The 23,224-nt window shown below is 44.7% G+C and overlaps 1 protein-coding gene across 1 annotated transcript; it reads right to left on the reverse strand.

Moving 5' to 3' along the window:
* Positions 1-3,538: 3,538 nt before the first annotated feature.
* On the reverse strand, positions 3,539-23,140 carry LOC311366640 (rho-related GTP-binding protein RhoN-like). The gene is made up of 5 exons (XM_084485437.1): positions 22,863-23,140; positions 22,225-22,312; positions 9,830-9,939; positions 5,701-5,835; positions 3,539-4,641 (listed from the first exon to the last, which is right to left on the reverse strand). Exons 1-5 carry the CDS (start codon positions 22,965-22,967, stop codon positions 4,378-4,380), a joined length of 702 nt encoding a protein of 233 aa, XP_084341563.1. The 5' UTR covers positions 22,968-23,140; the 3' UTR covers positions 3,539-4,377.
* Between the last annotated feature and the right edge of the window lie 84 nt (positions 23,141-23,224).

Raw genomic sequence — 23,224 nt, forward strand, 5'->3', positions numbered from 1 at the left:
GACTGCATTATTAGAACATAGTCTTGTTTATATTACCATCTCATCAGTAGAACACACTGGTATGTTATGTTAATCAATATCACGTTATCACAATATCACATGTTGTACTTCTAACGGAGATCCCTAAAAGTTCAACTTAAGTGTGACTTAAGCCTGACACGTTTTGTTTCAATTCAATTACATTGCATTTTATCTGTATAGCCCTTAAATCACAGGTACACTGTCAAGGGGCTTAACAGGCCGTGTGTTAATGACACCTCCCTGACCCTAGCCCCCCAGAGGGGAGGAAAAATTCTTGAGAAAGAAATGTAGTGGAGGGTGGGGATCCCTCCTTCCAGGGATGATCTGGAGGCAAATGGGAGCCATCATTTACATACATACATACAATATATTTTGTGAAATTTTGAATATTGAAATCTGTCGACTTCTGATAGGTGAGTATTTAAGATACTTATTTGCGTTATATTCAATGTATGTACTAGTTCTGCAGTATTAATAGACATATTCACCTTGCTAGCAAGTCAAATGATTGAGCTTCCACTCAACTTTTTGTGCATAAACGTATAAACACCCATTTGCCGTGTCTCGCATGACAACGCTGTAGTAGTTTCAAACACGACAATATCTCCACATAATGACAAATCGTTTCACAAATAATTACTGACAGGTCATTTAACTCAAATCGACTGATACAGAGTCCCTAGGCTACAGAATAGTTAATAGTACCCAAAGAGTCTGTATGTAAAGCTTAAACAGAATAAATATTTTTTTGTGTTCTCCAGAGCCTGAAAATCCTTCTAGGCCTCTGCAGTGGTCAACTTACGATGGCTCCCATTGGCTGTTGCCCACTGACCCCCGACACAAGCTCCGCTCTGATTGGCTAAACAACAGAACTGGCAAAGTTAGGAAAAAAGCCCCTCAACAAACTCAAACAGGTACTCTCCAAAACGCTATCCTGCTAGGGGCTACCAGGCTCATCAGCAGCCCCAAGTCATCTTGCACACACGCGCACTACTTTCTCCCATAAAAAGCAACAACCTTTATTTGTGCTTTCGTCCGCCAAATGTTAAAATGTTGATGCTTGCTGTACATGTTGGTGCCATGATGGTAAAAACGGTTCAGTCATTGCATGGCCTTGATCTCCTCGTGTGTGTGTGTGTCTGTGTGTGTAGGCAGACTTTCATGTCGTAAGCTGCTGCATCTGCGGCCTTCATGGCTGCTCAGCGCAAACAGAAGGAAAGAGGGGGTTGCCCTTTGCGGGGCACTGAGGGCATTTATGTTTAATGTCCTCAATTTTACATTATGTTTAAATGGGCTCTACATATTTAATGAGGTTCGCTCTCTCTGACACCACGGCCATTTTGCATCATATATTTCTCATTATGAAATACTACATTTTTGTGTTTGCCGGTCTCCGGCTGAATCAGCTGAATGCCGTAGGTTTTCTTGGGTTCGCCTGTAATAGCATATATATCTCGCTATATATATATATAAATAAAAGCTTAGTTAATACATCAATTATTTGATGGGTCTTCTGAGCTTTGCCCGAGGATTAGGCTACGATGAGGCTGTATGTGGAGGATACAGAAGCTATCAGGAGAAGCTATTAAAGTTGCAGGAGGTTTGAGACTTAAGTGGACACTGATCTTTTCCTCTTTGGGATTAAAGTGAGATACGGCCGGGCCGTGGGTAAAGTGTGTTTCCGTGGCACTAATGGCCGATACACTGACACAAGGGGAACATCCAATAACTCCACATCTCATATTCTCATTATGCCGTCTAACGAGCTCATCAATTCTCTGTCTTCTTTTCTACCCAAAAGCTCAACTTTATTTACTCGTCCTAATATGGATAAAGTCTGTGATTAAAGAGAATCTCTAGTTACATCCTAAATATTTAGCTTCTTTATACTAGCAATACCCCAATGCATAAATTACAATTTCTAAAACCCTGCGTTGTACATTTTTGTTCAGATGATTCATCAAAACATGCCATAGCCATCCATCATCAAGGAGGAGTCAAGTGAAATGAGTGAAAAGAGTGCTGTGTGAGAATATCTGTTCTTATTTTGCCTGCCTCTGTATGAGAACATTTAGATGTTATGCCACTCCAGGCTCTTTTCTGACCAATCGGGGCCTGTCAATCACATGCACACACAGAGAATTATCATAGCTCGATAGCTCTTTCTTTCTTCTGCTCTTTTCTGCTCTTGCTCTTTGCAGAATAGGTTTAATAGATGAGACAGGAGTCCAGATAGAACACGTGGCTAACATGTGTTAGTATCACATGTTATTAAGCGAGCAGCAGCGGTAGAATAGCGGTGGTGCTATCTCCTGCGAACCCCTCTAGCCTTGTCTCTGTTGAGTGGTTTGTCGCAGTCGCTTCCCGTATGGCGACAAGGACAAGCTCAACATGTCGCCTCTGCTTTCTGCCCAAGGCTAAAATGACTGCAACGTGACATCACTCATCCTCTGCAGCAATCAAACTGGCCGGTTTGAACCCAAAGCAGGCGCCAACGACCCAGTAGCCCCGTGGCTCGGTGTGGTCTCCCGGCCGGCCGTCCCTGTCCGCCTGATTGAACCGGTTTATTCAAAAGGAAAGGAAATGCAGGCTAAATAAAATGACTGAATTCAGCATGTCTGCGAACGTGAAGCATTAAAACACAAAACAACAAAATAGCAGAAAAGGATACACTTTGGTGAGACGGTGGGGTCTTTCCCGATCACTCTCTCACTCTCACTGTGTCTCTCACTCACTTTCTCACTCTGTCTCTTGCTCTCTTTCTCACCCTCTCTCTTTTATGTATATATTCTCTCTCCCCCTCCCTCTATCTCTGTATCTCTCTTTCTCTCTCTTTCTCTCACCTTCTCTGTCTCACTCAATCTAGATGAGAAAACATTTTTCCTGAGCTCATTATCTTAATTTTCCGCAACTATATTGTTCACTGTATTTTAATCCCTTTGGTCCCATTCAGTACGTTCAAAATGTCCATTTTATAGAGACTGTCTTTCCTCTACCAGCGATGATTCAAAGTGCCGGAGGGACGAACAAAGCGAATAAATAAAAGTGTTGAGCCATCCATGAAGACCTCCTTCCTGCTGGTCTAAGGTCTGCACTCATCTCGCTGGCGGTGTTGTGACCTCACACTAGCTGCCACCCTGGGTTTGTGGTGGTTGTGTGACATGTCAGTTCGCCACTGCTCAGAGCTAGCTAAGTGCTGTCGATGGAAAAGGTCTCCTCCGGGATAACCCGAGAAACGGTCACATACTTTGAGAGATAATAGTCAACAGAAGCTGGCGTTTTGATATTTTACTTTTTGAATATATTGTATTGATGTATGAATATACATAGATAAAATATAATTTATTTCTTACAAGAAAAACACCCTTTTACCCTGAAATTGTTAAACTGGAATACGATTGTGTTTTTGTGTTTCCTGCAATCAAAAGTAATTTTGTGAAGAAAACGTCCAGGTTGAAATGAAGGGTTTTATACATTTAGCAGAGCGAGATCCCTTTATTTCGGCGTTCATGTACAGTGTTACAGTTGACACAACCTACCATCTTCAACTTTGACCTTCCAGTGTAGTTCATTTCACAACACTCAGGTGTCCTCATTTTGAATTAATATTTAATTTCCAGATTTTAAAAAGCACTTGCGGTTTTAGGAAGTATGCCTAGCGGTCGTCCTCCAGGCCCTTTTTGATTGTATTTTTTTCCTTTTGATAACACTTTAAATAAGTGCCACAACAGTCTAACTCACTGACTCTCCAACAGCCATGCTGATAACTCCCTGTGCTTTTGCTTTTTTCCCCTCCAGCAGAGAGTTTGATGCCATTTAGCGACAGGATATTAAAAAATATCAAGACTGGTTAGTTCTAAACAACTTGAGCCACCTTGAAACAAAGTCACCTCTTAATCCAGCCTTACTACATTCACACCCCCACACCGCCTCCCCCAAACATTCTCTTAACTGTTCACCTGCCAGCCACCTCCTGCACTAGCAAACCCATTAGTTAGCAAACCCATCAGCGCCTGCGTTTGTTTTGCCGATGTGCTCAGGGTCGGTCCAAAAATAAAACAGATAAACACTTGCATACCGCAACCACGGAGGCTTTCCCCGACAGAAAAAAAAACACATCAAACAAGAATGTCACCATGAAAGCAGCGCTGTCGACGGACTCATCGTCCACAGCGTGGCGTCCATTCGTCGTTTCGTTTTGTTGTTTTTTTGCGTTTCACATTGTCCTCGAACGCAGTGTGCAAACAATTGACCAAGGTAAACCAATAAATTAAGTTCAACGTTTACAGCGGGTTGGTCTCCACCGTCCACCTCCTCTTCCCTCCTCCCTATGACCGCTTCCTTGCACTCCCTGCGTCACATGATCACGCAGCTCTTGGCGCGGTCCTTGCGGCCGGCGGCCGGCGGCGCCCGCTCGTGGATCTCAGTCCTCAGTGGCGGCTGCTGGGAGACCCGCTTGAGGCCCCGCCGCGAGCCCGAGCGCTTCAGCGGGGGCTGGAGGTGATGCGCCACCGAGGCCAGGGTGGTGACGTGGAAGACGTCGCGCACGCTGTTCTCAGAGTACTTGGCGGTGCACTCGGCGTACGCCACCGCGCCGATCTGCCGGGCCAGGCCGGTGCCCTTCAGGAGACAGCGGAGACAGAGGAGTGGCGTTAAGAGACACGGAGGCGTCACGTAGAGTTAGTCACATTTTTTTGGCCACTACCTAAAAAAAAATCATTCCGATTCGTAGCCTGTTGTTAATTGAACCTACATACATTCATTTCATATTTTCCATGCTCAAATGCCATTTTCAACATGTCTATACTCTTGTTAAACGACAAACACAACAAGTTTGTTTTAAAAGCCACATGAGTGGTTCTTATTTTTTTCAGTGCAAAGGGCTCACATACATCATCAGTCAATGATGACACTAAACTGAAAAACAGTGGCCCAACATTAAGTGCAACACCTAGCATTATATTCAGTCTGTAGTAGTGGCGACTTAAGTTGAAATCTTTCATGACTGATATTGTTTTTAAGCAAACTAGACACATGGGTTTGCCTTTGCCTTTTTTTTAAATCTTAAATTATCTGCATAAGGCATTGGCATAAGTGACATCGCCTGGCACCCATGTCAGCCAATCAGGGAGGGTTATTGTAAGAACTGGCATCCATGTCAGCCAATCAGGGAGGGTTATTGTAATAACTGGCATCCATGTCAGCCAACCAGGGAGGGTTATTGTAATAACTGGCACCCATGTCAGCCAATCAGGGAGGGTTATTGTAATAACTGGCATCCATGTCAGCCAACCAGGGAGGGTTATTGTAATAACTGGCACCCATGTCAGCCAATCAGGGTGGGTTATTGTAATAACATGCCCATTAGGTTCAATCAGAGGCTTATTCTACTGGTTCCCCTAATCGGGCTCCTATCAGCTAGCTTCACAAGGCCCACATCTAGATATTTGTAACCTAACAGCATACAGACACAATGTCGAGTGGGCGGACATAAGCAGAAATACTATGTCTAACTCTGTCAACGTGTCCTCCTTAAGTAGTCTCGTTATCCCGACCTGATCTATGAATATGCATCCGGCAGTCCATCCTCTTATCATATCCGGTTTCTGCTCTGAAGAGCGTATCGCCGAGGCAAGGGTGGCGTCTCACTCCGTCATGTTGTGGGTGATCGGATCTCACCTGTTCGTGGGTGACCGGGATGAGTCTGAGTTTGGACAGCTCTCTCAGGATGCCCAGGTCGGTCCTCATGTCCAGCTTGCAGCCCACCAACACCACCTTGGCACTGGGGCAGAACTCCTGGGTCTCCCCCTGCCACTGTGGAGAACCACAGAACCATGCATCAAGACACAGTAGTACACAGGTGACCGAAGAGGGGCAGGGGATTGTAGACATTGGGAATCGAACACAGACACTTCTGGCTGTGGGCCAGAGTTTTCCCTTTGGATAGAGCTTTTTGTTCAACTCCCCGCAGCCAGAAGTTTCTGTGTTCGATTCCCAATGTCTGCCAGACACCCTAATCCCCGACCTGTTCTCTGAGGATGTGTATCTGTATTCAGGGGAAGTGGCGTTGGATGCAAGCTGCTTAGCTCCTTTAGCCCATGCTGAATGTTAATAATAGTGTGTCATAACAATGACATTTACCTGTGATGTGAATGAACGTTGACTACTTATTAATGCATGAGTGAGGAAAGACAATTGGCCAAGGGTAAGAAAAAGTGCATAATCATGAGTTATTATAACTACATTTCTATGATTTATTATTAAGAAAGATCCTTGCTCCATTTGTATTTGGTCTTTCTGCACAGCATTTTTGATGTTCACAGGGCAGTGATTTATTCTACCCCTTGGTCTCTCTGCAGAGACGCAGCCCTCTGTGAGGTTAGGTGTCCTGTGTCTCTGTGAGACCCAGTCCTGTGTGCGGTGTTAGTGGAGCAGCTTGCTGCCGTCCATTCGGTGCAGTGCGAGCCCAGTGGGGAGCGAGGCTAGCTGAGAACGCTAGCTGAGAGCGATGGTGAACAACAAGCTTCCTTGGCAGCTGATGCCAACCTTGGCACTTTGCTAGCCTCGCAGAACACATCGTGAGCATGAGGTGCTCATCATGTCTAGTGTGTGTGTGTGTGTGTGTGTGTGTGTGTGTCTGTGTGTGTGTGTGTGTGTGTGTGTGTGTGTGTGTGTGTGTGTGTGTGTGTGTGTGTGTGTGTGTGTGTGTGTGTGTGTGTGTGTGTGTGTGTGTGTGTGTATCATGAGTTGGAGATTGCAAACTTGTTTCCCTTTGGATAGAGCTTTGTGGATGAACGCAAAACAAAATGCTTGACAAGATGGAGGGAGGAGGCCATGTTCAATAAACGCAAGCACAGAGATTGTGGACAAACGATGGAAGCCGGATAATTTTAGATGACCAACAGTCTGTCAGAGTACCATGTGACAAGAACCTGTCTGCTGGTAGACGGACTTCAACAAAACAGAGTGGAGCATGACCGGTCCACACACAATGAGTCATAATGGCAGCAGTTCAGTGAGTGAGTGGGGGGGGGGGGGCTACAGAACCTGCTACTCACACAACAGCATGCCGCCAAGCACAACTGCCACAGTGCAGTCTGTGAAACCAAAGGCTCGCTCTCATCTCACTCATCCTTTCTTTTTCATTTAACTACCTCTGTATTTATTATCCTTTACTCTTTCAATCATTTTCAGTCTCACTGTGTATCTCTGGTCTCTCTCTCATTTTTCATTCTTTCCATTCCCTCTCTTTCTCCATTTCATCTCTTTACATATCTTTTCTATCTCTTCATTTTTGCTATTCTCTATCTCACTATTCTCTATCTCACTATTCTCTCTCTCTCTCTCTCTCTCTCTCTCTCTCTCTCTCTCTCTCTCTCTCTCTCTCTCTCTCTCTCTCTCTCTGTGGTTTAGAAGATGAGGGTGAGGGGTTATTAAAGCATCACTGTAGAAATGAGCAGGAAAAAATGATCAGTTGATAAAACCGCAAATCTGCAGCAGTAGTCTCCACCAGCGCACATTCAGGCAGGGAAAGATAGGTACTAAATTTAACGGGCAATATTACAGTTGGTTTGTTCACATGGTCCATGTCATCTCAGAGTCAGGCTTAATCTGATTGTTAAGTGTCAAAAAAGGTGTGTTCAGGTCAATCGCTGTTCAGATGAACTTCCATAACCTAACCTCCCATCACTATAACTGCACAGACAGAGAAAACGTGGGGCGTTCCCTTTTAGTTGGTAATGAAATTAAATAACCCAATTATAACCTAGGCTTTAATAGTCCTTATTTAGGATCATTATTATTTTGTAATGTGTTCACTGCTCACATTTATAGAACGTTAACCAGGCGAATACGCTTTGAAGGTAAAGCAACAAGTAGGTTTTCCCGAGCTATTTAGATAATCAACTAACCAAATGTACTACCCAAGCACTATCCTACCCTCCCCTCCCGCTTTGCACAGTGTCTCAACACCTATTTTGAGACACTGTGGTTGTGGTGGTTGTGACAATTATTAAAAAAAAAAATTTATTCTATTTTTTTTGTGGTGATCGTCAATCACAATTATAACAATTTGGCACAGCCTTAGTAACACATTTTATTGAAATGCCAATTCAGTGGGTGCTTTTATTCTCAGCAACATACCGTGAATTCACGACAAGGAGGGGTAGGGGTTAAAAGAGACGGCTTTGGTACGCTTTAAACGTTAAGAGATGGAACCCAGGATCAATAGTAGTAGTGAAGGGAACACGCATGTTCACATGCACACATGCACGAACGCTTGCATGTACACCTACACGCACACATTTGTTGAAATGGAGAGATCACACATTGAAGTGCTATCCTTGTGTGTGTGTGTGTGTGTGTGTGTGTGTGTGTGTGTGTGTGTGTGTGTGTGTGTGTGTGTGTGTGTGTGTGTCAGACAGGCAGACAGGCGGGAGGATCCTTTTGTGCAGTTGAGAGAGTTTGATGTGTGCCGATGTGTAAAAAGCTGAAGGATGGAGATGTGCGTGCTAAGACTTGAGGAAGACAGAAAATCAAGTTACGAATTGTAAACACCTAGATCACACCTCTGGGATATATTTCGCCTGGCGTGGAACAGCTGTTATTGTATCTTGCTGATTCGCTCACAGTGGCCACAGGGGCTGACGTCACCCACTAACACTTACAAAGAATAGCAGCTCACCCGCTCTGGATTTGAACCAGACAGAGAGCTGCAAATGCTACAGTCTGTGTCTGATGCTGCTTTTACTATTTATAGCATTGCTATTGCTCACTTTTTAACAAAGCGAATGACATTCAGATTACATTTTGGTTATGGAGCAGGTGTAGATGGGGCATATCAATAATGCCTGGATGTAGCAGCCTTCCTTTAGGCATGAGACATTGGGATTTGAACCGAGAAACTACTGCACTATCCTTCCAATTCGCTTCGGATTGATTTTGTGTTTAGGAAGGTTGATGAGGGAAATATATTTGTCGGCGTGGCGATGACTTGGACTAATACAACGCTGCAAGAGGCCGTCTTTTAAACCAGCTGGGTTTAAACCACCTTAGTACTGCGTAGTGAACGCTGTGGTGTCAGCCATTGTTGTTTTCCACTGGCGGTTTTGAGCCGCCTTTATCTCGACCTGTCACTGTGGAATGCGACGTGTCACCAACGCTAACAAGGCCAACAACATCCGTGCTCCTGTCAGGTTCAAGGGTCAAGTCGGTCCCCTCTCACATGAGAACCCTCGAAAGGTCTTAAGGGCCGTCTTTGATGATGTCAACCGTGATTGATTTTACTTAAAAAAAGGACGAATATCAGCAGAATGCGTGGACTCTCGTTCTCCGCGTTGTTCCCACACTTTTTTAAGCGTTTTTTCGGTCTTCAAAGGACTGCTTTATGTGGATACCTGTGGTTATCAAAGGACCTGTCATAGTGAGAGTCTTCTCAGTTTAATCACATGAAGCTAACAATAGCTGCTTTAAGATAATGTTGGCTACGTTAAGCTATTGGCTAGTAGCTGTTGGCTACACTACTTTAATTACATGAAGCAAACGCTACAACCAAAATTCCAAGAATACGGGAGGTGGAGAGTACTTATTGCTGGCCTTTAAACTTAACAGTGATGACTTCATTTCCAGCACCCTGAAATGCAATTAATTCTGAGAAAGTGGTAGAAAATGGCAGACTTAGAAGATGATATGACGAGGGAATCCCAGGGAGTCAAATAAAGCAAACTGTCTGGAACGAAAGTGTGGTTGGCTTACATCAGAAGACAGTCATTCAGACAGACAGACGGGCAGCAGAGCACGTTCCCCTGACCTTTTTGAGCACGCTGTCCAGTGTCTCTGGACGGCTGATGTCGAAGCAGATCAGCACCGCATCGGCATCGGGATAGGCCAGCGGTCGCACGTTGTCGTAATACGTTGAACCTGTAGACAAGCACACACACACACACACACACAACCATGATGTTTCACACACATAGTGTATTACCAATCCAATGTGATGCTTTGCTAACATTGTGAAACATCCTCCTGTACAAAGATCCCACAGCTTTATCCATCGTGTGACAGACACTATGTTGTTTTCTGCTTTCAAACGCAGGCATTGTGGATAAGTCACTTCCTGCAAACCACTAATAAGGAAAAAGGTTCTTACATGTTCATGTGTATATTCTGATGAGCTCAAACCGTTCAGTATGAGTTTTCTATTTCCTCCAGACAGACACGTACGGATTGTAATTATACTGGGTATAGTGCGACACATAAAGTTTAGGACTTTGAGTCGGTTTTGGCAGTTAATCACTGATCGTGCATCCGTTTCACGTATAATAGTTAGCCCTAACTTTTTTTTTTCTCTCACTCTCTTTAACCTTCCACTCCTGTTGCCCGACAACACATAATGGAAGACCTTGAGAAATAATTACAATCATTATATGTAATGGCCGTGTACTAGACAGCATCTCATAGATCTCTCTCTCGCTCTCTTTTTCTCTTTCTCTCTCTCTTTCTCTCTTTCTCTCTTCTCTCTCTCTCTCTCTCTCTCTCTCTCTCTCTCTCTCTCTCTCTCTCTCTCTCTCTCTCTCTCTCTCTCTCTCTCTCTCTCTCTCTCTCTCTCGCTCTCTCTCAATGCCAGTGAGTGGGTGTGATTGTGAAGCACGGGGTGGGGGACAGGCACGAGCCACTCCGATTGGTCGATGGCATCTGAATGAGGGGCGCACTGTGACACATGTGTCAGAGCGATGTAATAAATGGCTCAAACAAACCTGTCACCTGGCGGACCGGGAGAATGGCATTTTTGTTTTTCAGGCGAGGTGGGAGGGGGGGGGTGCTGAATTCCCTTTATTGTGATTAGACCTAGGGGACACATTCCTCTCCCTGTGCAGTACAATACAGCCCTCAATTGGCCCGATGGTCATCAATACAGCCATTCTTTAGGCTGGTGACCCCTGTGCTGTCAGCTGAACACAGCTCTGCCACCGGGTGGAGAACGGGGCCCGGAGGAGAGGCTCTGTGGACCTTGAAGATCAGGTTCAGCATAGATGAGCTTTATTTTTTTCCATGCAAAGTTTGATGTTGATATAGAGTTTCTTTCTATACCTGACGTGAAAAACTAGAAAAACAAGGTGATGTAAAAATGTGTAATTGAATGACTTCTGGGTTCAAACCCAGTGTCACATTGTGAAGTGGCTTTAGGTAAAAGCCACTTCACAATGTAGTAAACATGCTGAAGGACAGTCTGAAAGACGACATTGCTTATCCAAAACTGTGTGTGTGTGTGTGTGCGTGCGTGCGTGCGTGTGTGTGTGTGCATGTGTGCGTGCGTGTGTGTGTGTGTGTGTATGCATGTGTGTGTGTGTGTGTGTGTGTGTGTGTGTGGGTGTTTTTGCCTGAGTAATAGAATAAGAACAGGAGATGAGGATCAATACTATAGATTTTGAATTGACATCAATGTAGAGGGATGGAAAACTGCACTCAAATTCACTCATCACACTATCCAAACATGGCCATTCTTCATAATAATTCTTTATTATAAAAACATATCATAACATAACATAACTATCCAGATGTACTAATGATCTACACTAATAAACACTCATTAAAGTTAAACTCCAATCCAATATGTTGCTCTTCATGGAGGACACCTGCAAGTTTCAAACACACAAAAAAAATTCTCTCTCTTAATAGCAGGGGGATTTCATAGAAAGAATCCAGCCAAAAGCTGGTTGTGTGTGTGTGTGTGTGTGTGTGTGTGTGTGTGTGTGTGTGTGTGTGTGTGTGTGTGTGTGTGTGTGTGTGTGTGTGTGTGTGTGTGTGTGTGTGTGTGTGTGTGTGTGTGTGTGTGTGTGTGTGTGTGTGTGCGCGTTTACATGGCCATAAATGTCAAACTAAAGGCCGCAACCTTTGTCCCTGTCTAGCTGGCTAAATTAATGCTGAGGCCGGTTTCCCTATATGAACATATACACACAAACACACACACACACACACACACATTACAAAAAACCCAAGCAAAGTCCCCATCTACGCACCCTGGATCGATGGCATTTGCCTTTTAACAACTTTGATTTTAGTATTTGCAAGGGTCTTTCAGGGTTCATAGCGTGAAGTAAAAGGCCATGCATCAATCTGAACATCACTAATGTTACCCTGCCCACCACACGTTTAAACGCCACTCATCCTCACATCATCCGACCATCCATCAATCCCTCCATCCATCCCCCCCTCCATCTATCCATCCACCCCTCCATCTATCCATCCCCCCTCCATCCATCCATCCCCCCCTCCATCTATCCATCCCCCCTCCATCCATCCATCCATCCATCCACCCCTCCATCCATTCATCCAGCCTTGACACATTGTTCAAGGTTGCACCGGAATGTGACACTATATATATACTACTATACACACACACACACACACACACACACACACACACACACACACACACACACACACACACACACACACACACACACACACACACACACACAGGGTGTTGCTATTCGAGAGGAAGAGGAGATACAATGCCAGATATCCAGTCTTCCACAGCGAGGGCATTCAATATGTATTTTGTAGAATTTGCCAAACAATGACACTAACACTTCATCATCATCATAAACCTCAGTTCTCAGTTATGGCCAAAATGAAAGGAATCTTCTCACTTCGGTCTGTTTCACAGTCCTCACAGTTGATTCAATATACCCAGGACAACAGCAAGGCACTGTGTGCAGGAAGCACATTATTTGCCTATCTGCTTGGCTTGTGCTTTTCCCTCCCGGCGGGTCCGAGCACTATGCAGAGTCATGTGTTTTTTGGTCAGCCGCATTAGCGTCGTTAAGCATTATTGCTAAATAACAGAATTGTACATTCCCATGGAAGCTGAGAGCGTGGAATGCTCAAACCGAGATCGACCCATATCAAAAGCAACAGCCAGAATTGTTTCTCGATGGCAACATCTCGTCTCGGGAATTTCTCCACAATTGACGTTCCTCGCTTGCTTTTCATGGGCACACATGAGGACGAGTAGCATGTGTTCCTGTGATTAGAACCCCCGTTAGTAAAAGTGCTAATTAAGAATAACTTTAGAGTAATTTGCTATTTCTTACATCCATTAGTAGCCGTCGGGCGAAGCCTTGTGATTGGCTAATTGGATATAACTCAGATATTTCAGAGACATTTTACTGGAAATGTTAGAGAAACATAATTTAACTGGGGTGAGCCTGTTGCCAGGCTTGCAATCACGCGTTTATTTTGGAGCTGATCCAGTTGAGGCCAATTAAAGTATTTTCACTTTGAAGTCAACGAACTTCACCCGAGTTCAAGCGCCATCCACTCCAACGCGTCCGTGTGAGAGTACTGAATAATAAGCAAATGTCCTCAAAAATAGATTTCTTCTTCTTTCGTTTTTGGGTTTCGCCTTTTTCGCTGGTTGTTTCAGAGCCGAGGAAGGTCAAACAGATGTGTTCCCGGTCAGACGGGGAATGCTACATTAGTAGGGCGGAGGTGCAATGTCTGACCAATTAGGGTCTAAAGGGCAACCAATGGACAACCGATATCCGCCGCCAACCGGAAGTGAATACATGTCTGGTCAATATGTGGTTATTGAGTGGTGGATCATTTTGCTCGGTTAATACAAAGCTTTTGCTGATGCTGTGTCTGTATCTTATCACATAGGAAATGAGTCCTCCATCAGACAATAAGACAATTTTCTGATCCATTTAATGTAAATGTAAATCGTCTTTAAGACTTTATTTTTGTTCAGCCCGACATTTCAGAAACAAAAAAATGATATTTTTACAATTCCTAATCAATAAGTGTGTCATAGGGAGTGTAGTTGAAACTAGCTGTACTGTGCTATTTGTGTTTGACACCTTGATGATTATTAAGGTAGTGCTTATATGATGTGACTTAAAAAACTCCAGTCAAACACAACTACTAGGGTGAGACAATGCATGTAAGGGAGTGACTGGATTAGAATTCATTCCATTCATATTTGACATTTGCTTGTCGACCATTATGTTTGGTGACTGTTATTGGAATCATAATAAAATATGAAGGGAAGAAAGCAACTGATATAGTTACATTTCCATGCCTTATGGAAAGTTGTTTAATCTGACTCTGTGCCTCTGAGCAGTAGCGCCATACATTTTCAGTTGCCCTTCAAAAGGAACACAAACCTTAACTTTAAAACACATAAGAATAATAAGATAAGATGTACTTTATTGATAAACCCCAGCAGGATGTTAAGGTGTCACAGCAGAAAGTTCCCGACCTTAAACTGAATTAATACAGATGTATTTATTTTTATAATAAAACACTGTAATCCCCAAAATACATACACAATGATGACGTTCAACATCCAACCATCCACATTCTTCCCACTGTATCTGTAACCGGTGTACAGCTATTAGCCCAGAGACGGGCACGCTTGTCTCTGGAGTTCTCTACAGAGTCTCCAGTCTTTAAGGACCACAGCACAGCCCCCTGATTGTGTTCCCCGGTATCCCAGACTGCAACACATTGCTCTGGCCCAGCGCGTTCCTCAGAGATCGGGTCAATAAGGGACTTTACACAATTTAAATGGCCTGTTGTAGTCTGTGCCCAGGCCACAGACAGGCGGAAGGAAAGAGAGTTTGTGATTTCTGATGAATTTTCTTTTAGAGGATACATAGTCAACGATGGCATTATAGTCTCTAATTAAGCAACTCCTTTTTTCAAAGTAGTACTATTCACAATGTCATCATTTTGAAGAAGTTCTTATTTGAGGTGAGTGACTTTTTGTTGTTATGGAGCAGGTAGGGGCTAAGCATCAATGGATAATGCCTACAGCCGCCTGTGGACTGGGGATTAAACACACATGCTCAAGCATCCTTACCCACTCAACTACACTATATACCATAGTACACACACCCCACCCACCCTTTCCTGAATTTCCCCTAGGGATAAATAAAGTTTATATCTATCTGTCTATCTATCTATCTCTTATGCAAACAGCAAATAGTGTTCAGGGGTTGAGCTCATGGTTGAGAGAGAGAGCTGATCCACATTCGGCGGAAGCAGCACAATCAGAGGCTAAGGTCTATGCCTCCACCCCTCCCCCCTAACTTTTTTTACCCTCTTAAAACCCGATATTAACACGCCCACTTCCAGGTCATTATATGGTGCCGTTCGGACAAAGTGCGACCAAACCACATCCCATCTGTGGCCCCCCCCCCCCCCCGGAGCCCCTCTGGCCAGGCCGGACCCCCGAGAGACACGCTGCCGTCTGCTAGGCCCTCCCGCCGCTGAAATACCAGCATTACGTACCGTCACCGTCACCGTCACTGCTGCCTACTGCTGTCCCCTGGAGCCTGAAACCACAGACGTACCGACAGAGACGCTGCATTGGCCTCTGGATCGGATGTCAATGTCACCGCCATGTTGGAGAGGGCAAAGCCTGTAAGCTGGGACGCTGGTGGGGGATTTGAGGGAGTCGATGCGGGTCTACAACAGGTCAAGGTAGTCAACGCAGGGTTTTTATACGTGTGTCTAATGCATGAAACGGGAAGACCCACCTGTTTTTGTCCTATTGTGGCACTTTTGTGAAAAGGGTCTTTTGGATTTAATTATGTTGTGTGTGTGTCCTCTGTGCAGAAGGTGTCGTTGTGGTGGGATCTGAGTGAGTGTCCTAGGGGAAGAAATTTGGATTTTCTGAGAAATTCGTTTTTTTTCTCTTGTCTACCTTTTGATATGAAAGCTATTTTTGCATGTGTTATTTATTCAGCTGGTTAAAGAACGTTTTCAGTTTTCAGCTTTTCATAACAAAATGGCCCCTCAGTGAACAATAATTCACTTTTATTCCTCATGCTTGCTCAATGCGTGTGTGCGTGCGTGCGTGCGTGCGTGCGTGCATGCGTGCGATGCCAGGCCGATGTGTTGCTCCACAGGGGTCTGTGTAGCCCACTGTTCGTGTGAGAGGCTCTTCCTCAAGTCTTTTTCTGTCCGCCCGCCTCGATTACTGACAACAACATTCAGAGGTCACATCCTGTTTATCAGGGAAACATTTTCCATTTTTAACCCAGCGCTGGTTGTTTGTTGCTGAGTAAAGCCAGCAGTGGATATTCGTCCAATCATTGCGGTTCAGTATTTCTGTTCTGCTCTCATGTTAACTGAATAGTCTTTTTGTTGGTTGGTCGTTTGGTGACTACAACATGGATGTAATTGGATCAGGAGACTTGGTGAACACCATTAAGCATCCATAGCCTAATACAACACCGCAGTGCATACCTTCTTAGCATCGGAGGCCCCAATGGGAATTGAACCCCCATCCATGGGGGTTCATAAATTAAATGTAATTTAATTGAGGGAGAGGATCCAAAAATGAACAGAACGAGAATGAGCTTGGTGTTTACGCTAGTTAGTTAGTCAAGGCTCCCCAATGAACATGACTATGTGGCTCATGGCTATTAATTATAGGAAGATAGATTACCCTCCTTCAGATTGCACATGCATTGGCTCGAGTCAAACATTCTAGTCCAGTGTCTCTGAGCAGCCACATGAAACATGACATGCTTTGGGACCCAGCAGTGGCTGAGAGGAACCGGGTAAGCATGTTTCATCTCCGTTGGAAACATGCAGTGCCTCCTGTTAGATTGGTATCTGTTTAATATGCACCCTGGGGCATCATCAGAATGAGGAAGCTATTCAATAAATGCTTGTCTGGATAGTCTTTTGAGTTTGAGTTCACTTTATTTTCCATGTACATGATACGGGCAAAATAATTGTTGTATTTTCTGCACAAGTTCAAGTACTTTAACTGAACTGTGTACAGATTACTAGCAAAAAAATCCTGCTATACTACTAAAACATACCCTACATACCAGATGCCATTTGGCTAAGAGATCTAGCATGATCAAGTCATTGGAAACGGCTCAAGATAGAAAAAATATAAAAGTTCATAAGATATGGCTTCATCTTGTAAAACTCATCGGCATATCCCATTTCCGTGTTGGACTCATCAACCTCCTTCCTGTTGTTTTCTTAATTCCTTCCAGAAAATGCACCTGTCCAACAGGTTGGGTTCAGGTTGAAGAGAGAAACGTAAATATATATAGGAATGTGGACAGGCTTTAAATTTCTCTACATTAGTATGTATTTATGCAGCCCCTGGGGCCACTGTCTCTTGGCTGGAATTCAAATGAAGGCTGCACTTATATATATTTATAAATAAGCACAATGATAAGAAAAAAATGCCACTTCCGAGAACTTCAGTGTTACCAGCATGTAACTACAAATTTTCTCATTTAAATTAATAACCAGACATTTTGCATGCACAATGAGAAGCCTTCTATTAATGCCTTTCGACATTTTTACATTTTGGTAGCTGAGCTACCCAATAACGTTACACACGCACACGCACACACACACACACACACACACACACACACACACACTTTAAGAAGACACAATCTTTTACGCAATTAATGTGTTCTTAAATATTTAAAACCTTGTTTGAGGAACCAGTGCTCTTCCTCTGTAGCGTTGAAATTGATCAAAGTTCAGTTGTCAAAGTTAAAAACGACTTGTCACTGATCTTAGGTGTAAGTCACAGTGGATAAAACCATCTACTAAATGACTCAATGAAAAATGTTTGGCGTGACAGTGTCCCTACTCTATGTGATGATTACAAACCAACCCTATATAGTGACTTCACATGTGACAGTGTCCACCCAGATGTATGATGGACCAATCCGTGGGCTGTACCAGTTGGTACAACCCATTGGGTGGGGGGTTCTGCTGATCTACCCATCATGCATCTAGGTGTACACTGCTAAAATTTAAGTACAGCTCTGGGTGAACAAGGAGTTAACCCGGGGGGGGGGGGGGGGGGGGCAAGCTTGTTGTCGACACGCCCCAGCCATGAGGTCCGAGGGTGGGGGCGTGAAGCGGTCAGGTGCACCAGACCCGCCAGCCGCGTGTCTCCGTCTCTGAGCTCTGGTAACCGCGGCGATTACACTGCAATAACGGGATGGTGTCAGGAAGTCAACACACCCCCCTCTTGGCTTAACAGCCGTTTGCATATCATCATACTTCCTGTCAGCATCTCTCTCTCTCTCTCTCCTCATGCTAATTCTTCTGTGTCTATCTATTTGTCTTGTTTTATTTATTTTTTTACCCTTTCTTTCTCTCTCCTTTTCTCTCATCCTTCCTGTCTCTATCCTGCTCTCTCTCTCTCCTATTCTCTGTCTCTCTCGCTTGCTTTCTTTGAGTGGAAAACCTCTGAATGAACGGCAAAATGCAAAGGCACACAAAACATGTATTTTACTGGAAGGTATGAATGAATACTAACATATATTTCCATGTCACTACAAAACATCTCTGTTTTGTAGGCTCCTATTCCTTACATATGAAATGGCCGAAATTAAAAATGAATCCACGGCAAAAAACATTTTGCCAAAGTTTTTGCTTGTGTTTTCTTTTTCATGCAATATTGTTTTATATAACTGATTTGGCTCTTTCAAATAGTCTAAAAGAGTTGCTTGTTTGACTACAACTCCAGAACAGAAGTTCCGGAAAAAACTGGTTCAAGAACACGATGACAGTTCCATCATATTCCTGGAACGACTGCAGCAGCACAGACGCAGTTTCTTGCTCGGAATTAAATTGTTGTGTTAGAGATTGACCCCCTCAGGTCTAGCTGTGATTCATGATGGTGTGTGTGTGAGTACGGGCATCGGGGCATCTGCCCTGAACAATCAATCCTCTTCATCTCCCGTCGTGGCTCAAACTTTAACTCGCATCGCAGCCATATGTTCCAACCGGAGCACACACCCCTCTGAGCTGCTCTGGGCCAAGAGAACCTCACATCCAAATCGTTGCTATCGGAAACTTGAAGCTAGGCTGAGCTGGTAGCTTCTGTCTGCACAAGGCTTCTGGCAGGATGCAAACAACAGGAAGTAGATCGGAATGAATGCGGGAATCCAGGCAAGTGCCCGGAATCTGAATGAATTAAGGTATGTGTGTCTATTGCGGAGCAAAGCACACATTTCCTTCATGGTTCACACATACACTATGGTGCAATCACTTTAGACCAAAACAGTTTTGATCTGCTCAACAGAATCTCCTTCTACCACCATAAAGGTAATGGAACCTTTGACTGCACCAAGTGTGTTTGATTGAAAATGACCAATGAATGATGGGAACCATTCCTCTTCACCATTACAGTCACAGGGGGCATCAGAGGAAACCCTTGGACCCTGAAGCCCAATGCCCCAAGAGTCTGCGGCGGCTCCAGACCTAGGCTGCGGGTTTGAGACTTTGCTTATCTAGGCACTAGGCTAGGCTGACTTGCCAGGCAGCGCGATCACAACCCTATTCAACCCCATCTCAAGTTACATAGTTCAGGATATTCTAAAACAAGTATTTTTCAGCAAGGCGATGATGACGTCTATGCGAAGCTTGTCATTTATTTATATCTATGGATCCAACATGGCAGCAGATGAGAAGTAACCTTTTGATGCAGCCTTAGATAGCGTTCTAAGTAGTTTAGAATACAAGTTTATTTAGAATTAAATTTTTATTGGCTATGAGCTATGTACAGACGCATTTGATAGACAATCGTAGCACCCAATTAACGGCTCTGAGCATTCGTAAACCACGCCTCAAATACAAGAAAATTAATGTGTGGTTCCCAGACTAAATCTTCTTGAGATTTGGTCTGGCGTTAGCCAGGCTAACGTCAGCGAGGTCAGTCTTGCATTATAGATAAGGGAAGAAGAGATCCTTGGTGAATCTGTGAATCGATAAATCACTTGCACAGGAGAGAGAGAGAGAGAGAGAGTATTTGACTGTGTGTTTGAGAGCAGTGCTGATTCAGGTCTGGGATGGAGATGGTTGTGCGAGGCCTCCGGTGGGAAGGAGGGAGAGAAACATAGGAAGAGAGAGATATTCTAGACCATTGATTTGGTTGATTTGGTCTCCTAATGGACTCTAGTGTGTGGCCTCACGTTGCTCGAACCAGCTGACGTCCAGCCTGCTGTTTCCACAATGCAACAGGGAATGCAGTGTGTTGATGATGAAGATGCAGCCTTCGTCCCAGTCATCCGTCTTGCCTCCCTATCTTTCTTCTCTCTCATGCTGCATAAATCTCATACTGTGGTTTATTCCCTGTTTTCTAGACCCTTTCTCTCGTCATGTTCTTAAATGTCTCAATATCATGCATCTCAAGTGTACTGTGTGTCGACATGCAAGGTTCAAACCTGCATGGAAGCTTATGCATCGCCCCTCACACACACACTCTCTCTCTCTCTCACTCTCCTAGACTCTAGATCTCCCACACACTCTCTCTGACACACTCCTCACACACAAACAACCAAAAAGTCCAACTTGATGAATTCTTAATTTTAAGACAAGGCTTTCACTGGCAGGGTGTGTGTGTGTGTGTGTGTGTGTGTGTGTGTGTGTGTGTGTGTGTGTGTGTGTGTGTGTGTGTGTGTGTGTGTGTGTGTGTGTGTGCTGTGCACACAGCACAACATGTACTCAACAGAAGAAACAGCTCAGGAGGTCGAGCAGGTCCAAAGGGCTGCTAGGTTGATCTCTGTCCCCTCTGGCAGCAAAAGTGTCAACCTGCCCCTGAGCAAGAAAGCCAATTCCTGATGTTGTGACTGATCTCCAACTTTTAGAGAGTATTTGACCTTTGAACTGGAAACAATGTGAGCTAGTGTCGCCTCGAGGGACAGACCCGAACACTTTTCCCACCCCCAAGTTCTCCTCCAAACTTTATCGCTCAAACCATCAAGACAATGGAACATATTAGTTGTGGAGCTGGGGAGACTATTCTCTCCCCTCTCACTTTATTACCTCTTACTGACAACTGACAACCATTTATTCACACATTCACACACCGACGGCGGAGTCGACCACGCAGGGCGACAGCCAGCTGGTCAGGAGCAGTCAGGGTGAGGCGTCTTTCTCAGGGACACCTCGACACTCAGCTAGGAGGAGCCGGGGACTGAACTAGCAACCTTCCGGTTACCAGTCAACCCGCTCTACCTCCTAAGCTATACTGCCGCCCCATAACAAACCCCAATGTAGGCGTCCTGCCTCTAGGCATCCTGGTACCAGAAGGCAACACCTGCCCTTTAACCTGCTCCTTAACGACCCGCATTTGAAACCATTCACTTAAGCACCGTCGGACAAAAGCATCTGCTTAAGTGACTCATCGCCTCGCAGAGTTAAAGTGGAGAGCTGTGAGCATAATGACGGTCATTTGGGACTAGTCCGTTTAGAGGCTTTCACTGCAGTGACAGATGGACGGATAGATTGATCTGATCAACAGTCATACCGTTCATGTCCTCATTGAGGTTCACTCAACAGTGACGCCAACAAGATGGGACCTCGTTCAATTGGGTGTTGGAACGAAACTATCCCAATGAATGGAAGGGCGTGCGCGTGCGTGTGTGCGTGTGTGTGTGTGTGTGTGTGTGTGTAATTGGTGTGTGCGGATTGGGAGAATGCAGAAACCGGCAATGGCCCCCAGGGTGTTGTTCAGAACGATGGGGGCCTCGCCCTCTCTGAGGCCCGCCCAACCAAACCGGGAACACGACAAGCCTCTGCAGGGCTGGAGCTCTCTCCCCAGCCCGTCGAGCGGGTCTGTCTGTCTGTCGGTCTCCCCACGAAGCAGCACCCAGTACTTCCGCCCTGGCATGCCAACAGTCGTTAAGGCGTCGTTGTTGTTGTTGTTTTTATAGTGGAAATGACTCCAGATGAGAAATGCCAAGAGCGTTAAACCTGCCTGGCTGTCCTCTGGCTGTGAGAGGGGAGAGTTACAAGCTATCGGCCCAGTGATTAGAACTGAGAGAGATTTTTTATTAAACGTATAAACACAATAACCATTACCGGTGAGTTTTATAGACCACGGAAAATGTCATTTAAATTACAACAAAAAAACAGGAAAATACAACATCATTTTACATTGCCCACGGCTTTTCCTGATGGTGACTTTATGTCGTGTTAATGCTTTGGACGATAGGACCCGTACATTCTGTCGAGGCCCCCCCCCCCCCCCGGCCTGCCTCTCTCTCTCTCTCTCTCTCTCTCTCTCTCTCTCTCTCTCTCTCTCTCTCTCTCTCTCTCTCTCTCTCTCTCTCTCTCTCTCTCTCTTCTCCCCCCCCCCCCCCCCCCAACACCTGATCATATCGTAACGTGCAGGTGTAAACGTCCTTCGAGGCCGCTTACCTGAGGTGTCCCACATGTTTAACTCGATCCTCTGCTTGTCGATCTCGAAGCTGGCCGTGTAGTTCTCAAACACCGTGGGCACGTAGTTCTGAAACACACAGACATACACACCCCAAGGCGGAGGGTACGTGTTTATGCCACCAAATGCACTCGACAGCCGACTGTTATTTTCACTCTGTTGGATTTGATCACTATTGTTTCACTTGTAAATCGTGTTCGAGCCATTACAGCACATATAGTCTGATTTATAATGTAGCCTACAAACGCCCATTAAACAGTATCAAGTGTTAAAGTCAATAGGATAGGATATATCTGCGCAGGCTATTGTAGATTGCATGTTGTTTAGTCATTTTTCAGGACTAACGACAACTTAAAATTTTCTATTTTCCAATTTTAAAAAGTAAGGTTTGTCTGTTATTGGTTCGGAGGCAGGAACAGATACGTAGGACTTGTACTCCTCGTAGTTTGTTGACTTTAAGTGTCCAGATCATCTGTGTGACCTGCGCCTTTGCGCAAGCGATGCGTAAACGGCACATCCATAGGCTACTCCACCACCAGTCGTTTCTCAATGTTAATTTTTATATTGTTGGATAAATGTTGAATTTGTATGTATCAAGCAGTATCTTCTTAGTTCTTACCTCTGGGTACGAGTCTTTAGCAAAAACGTGAAGGAGCGCCGTTTTTCCACATTGCGTATCGCCGACAACCACGATCTTACACCGGCTCACTCCCTTCCCCTCCATGGTGGCCCTTTTTATTAATGACTATTATATACTTTGACGTTGCCTCCTTGTCATTTAGCTCTCTACCAACTCGGATAGTTCCCTCTTTGTGTGCATACAACAACAAAAAAACGCCTATAAATCCAGTGGGTTTGATTCAGAACTTTCATTAGGCTGCTGTGCGCCACCTCCGGGATGCATGCTGTACGCTGCTGTCCGCTGCGTGTTGTGGTCGGTGCATGAGGGCTGGTCTGGGATTTCGTCTTTCGTGTGGATCC

This window comes from Micromesistius poutassou (genome assembly GCF_964030765.1).
Source record: "Micromesistius poutassou genome assembly, chromosome: 21".
In the NCBI taxonomy this organism is placed as follows: domain Eukaryota; kingdom Metazoa; phylum Chordata; class Actinopteri; order Gadiformes; family Gadidae; genus Micromesistius; species Micromesistius poutassou.

Bases quoted from the DNA above. Each gene is read 5' to 3' on its own strand.
- LOC311366640 (XM_084485437.1), bottom strand. From the start codon at position 22,967: ATGGAGGGGAAGGGAGTGAGCCGGTGTAAGATCGTGGTTGTCGGCGAT. The intron at 5,836-9,829 runs GTCAGGGGAACG...GGTTCTCCACAG, and splicing joins TGGACAGCGTGCTCAAAAAG to TGGCAGGGGGAGACCCAGGA. The intron at 4,642-5,700 runs GTGAGATCCGAT...TGTCTCCTGAAG, and splicing joins TCCCGGTCACCCACGAACAG to GGCACCGGCCTGGCCCGGCA.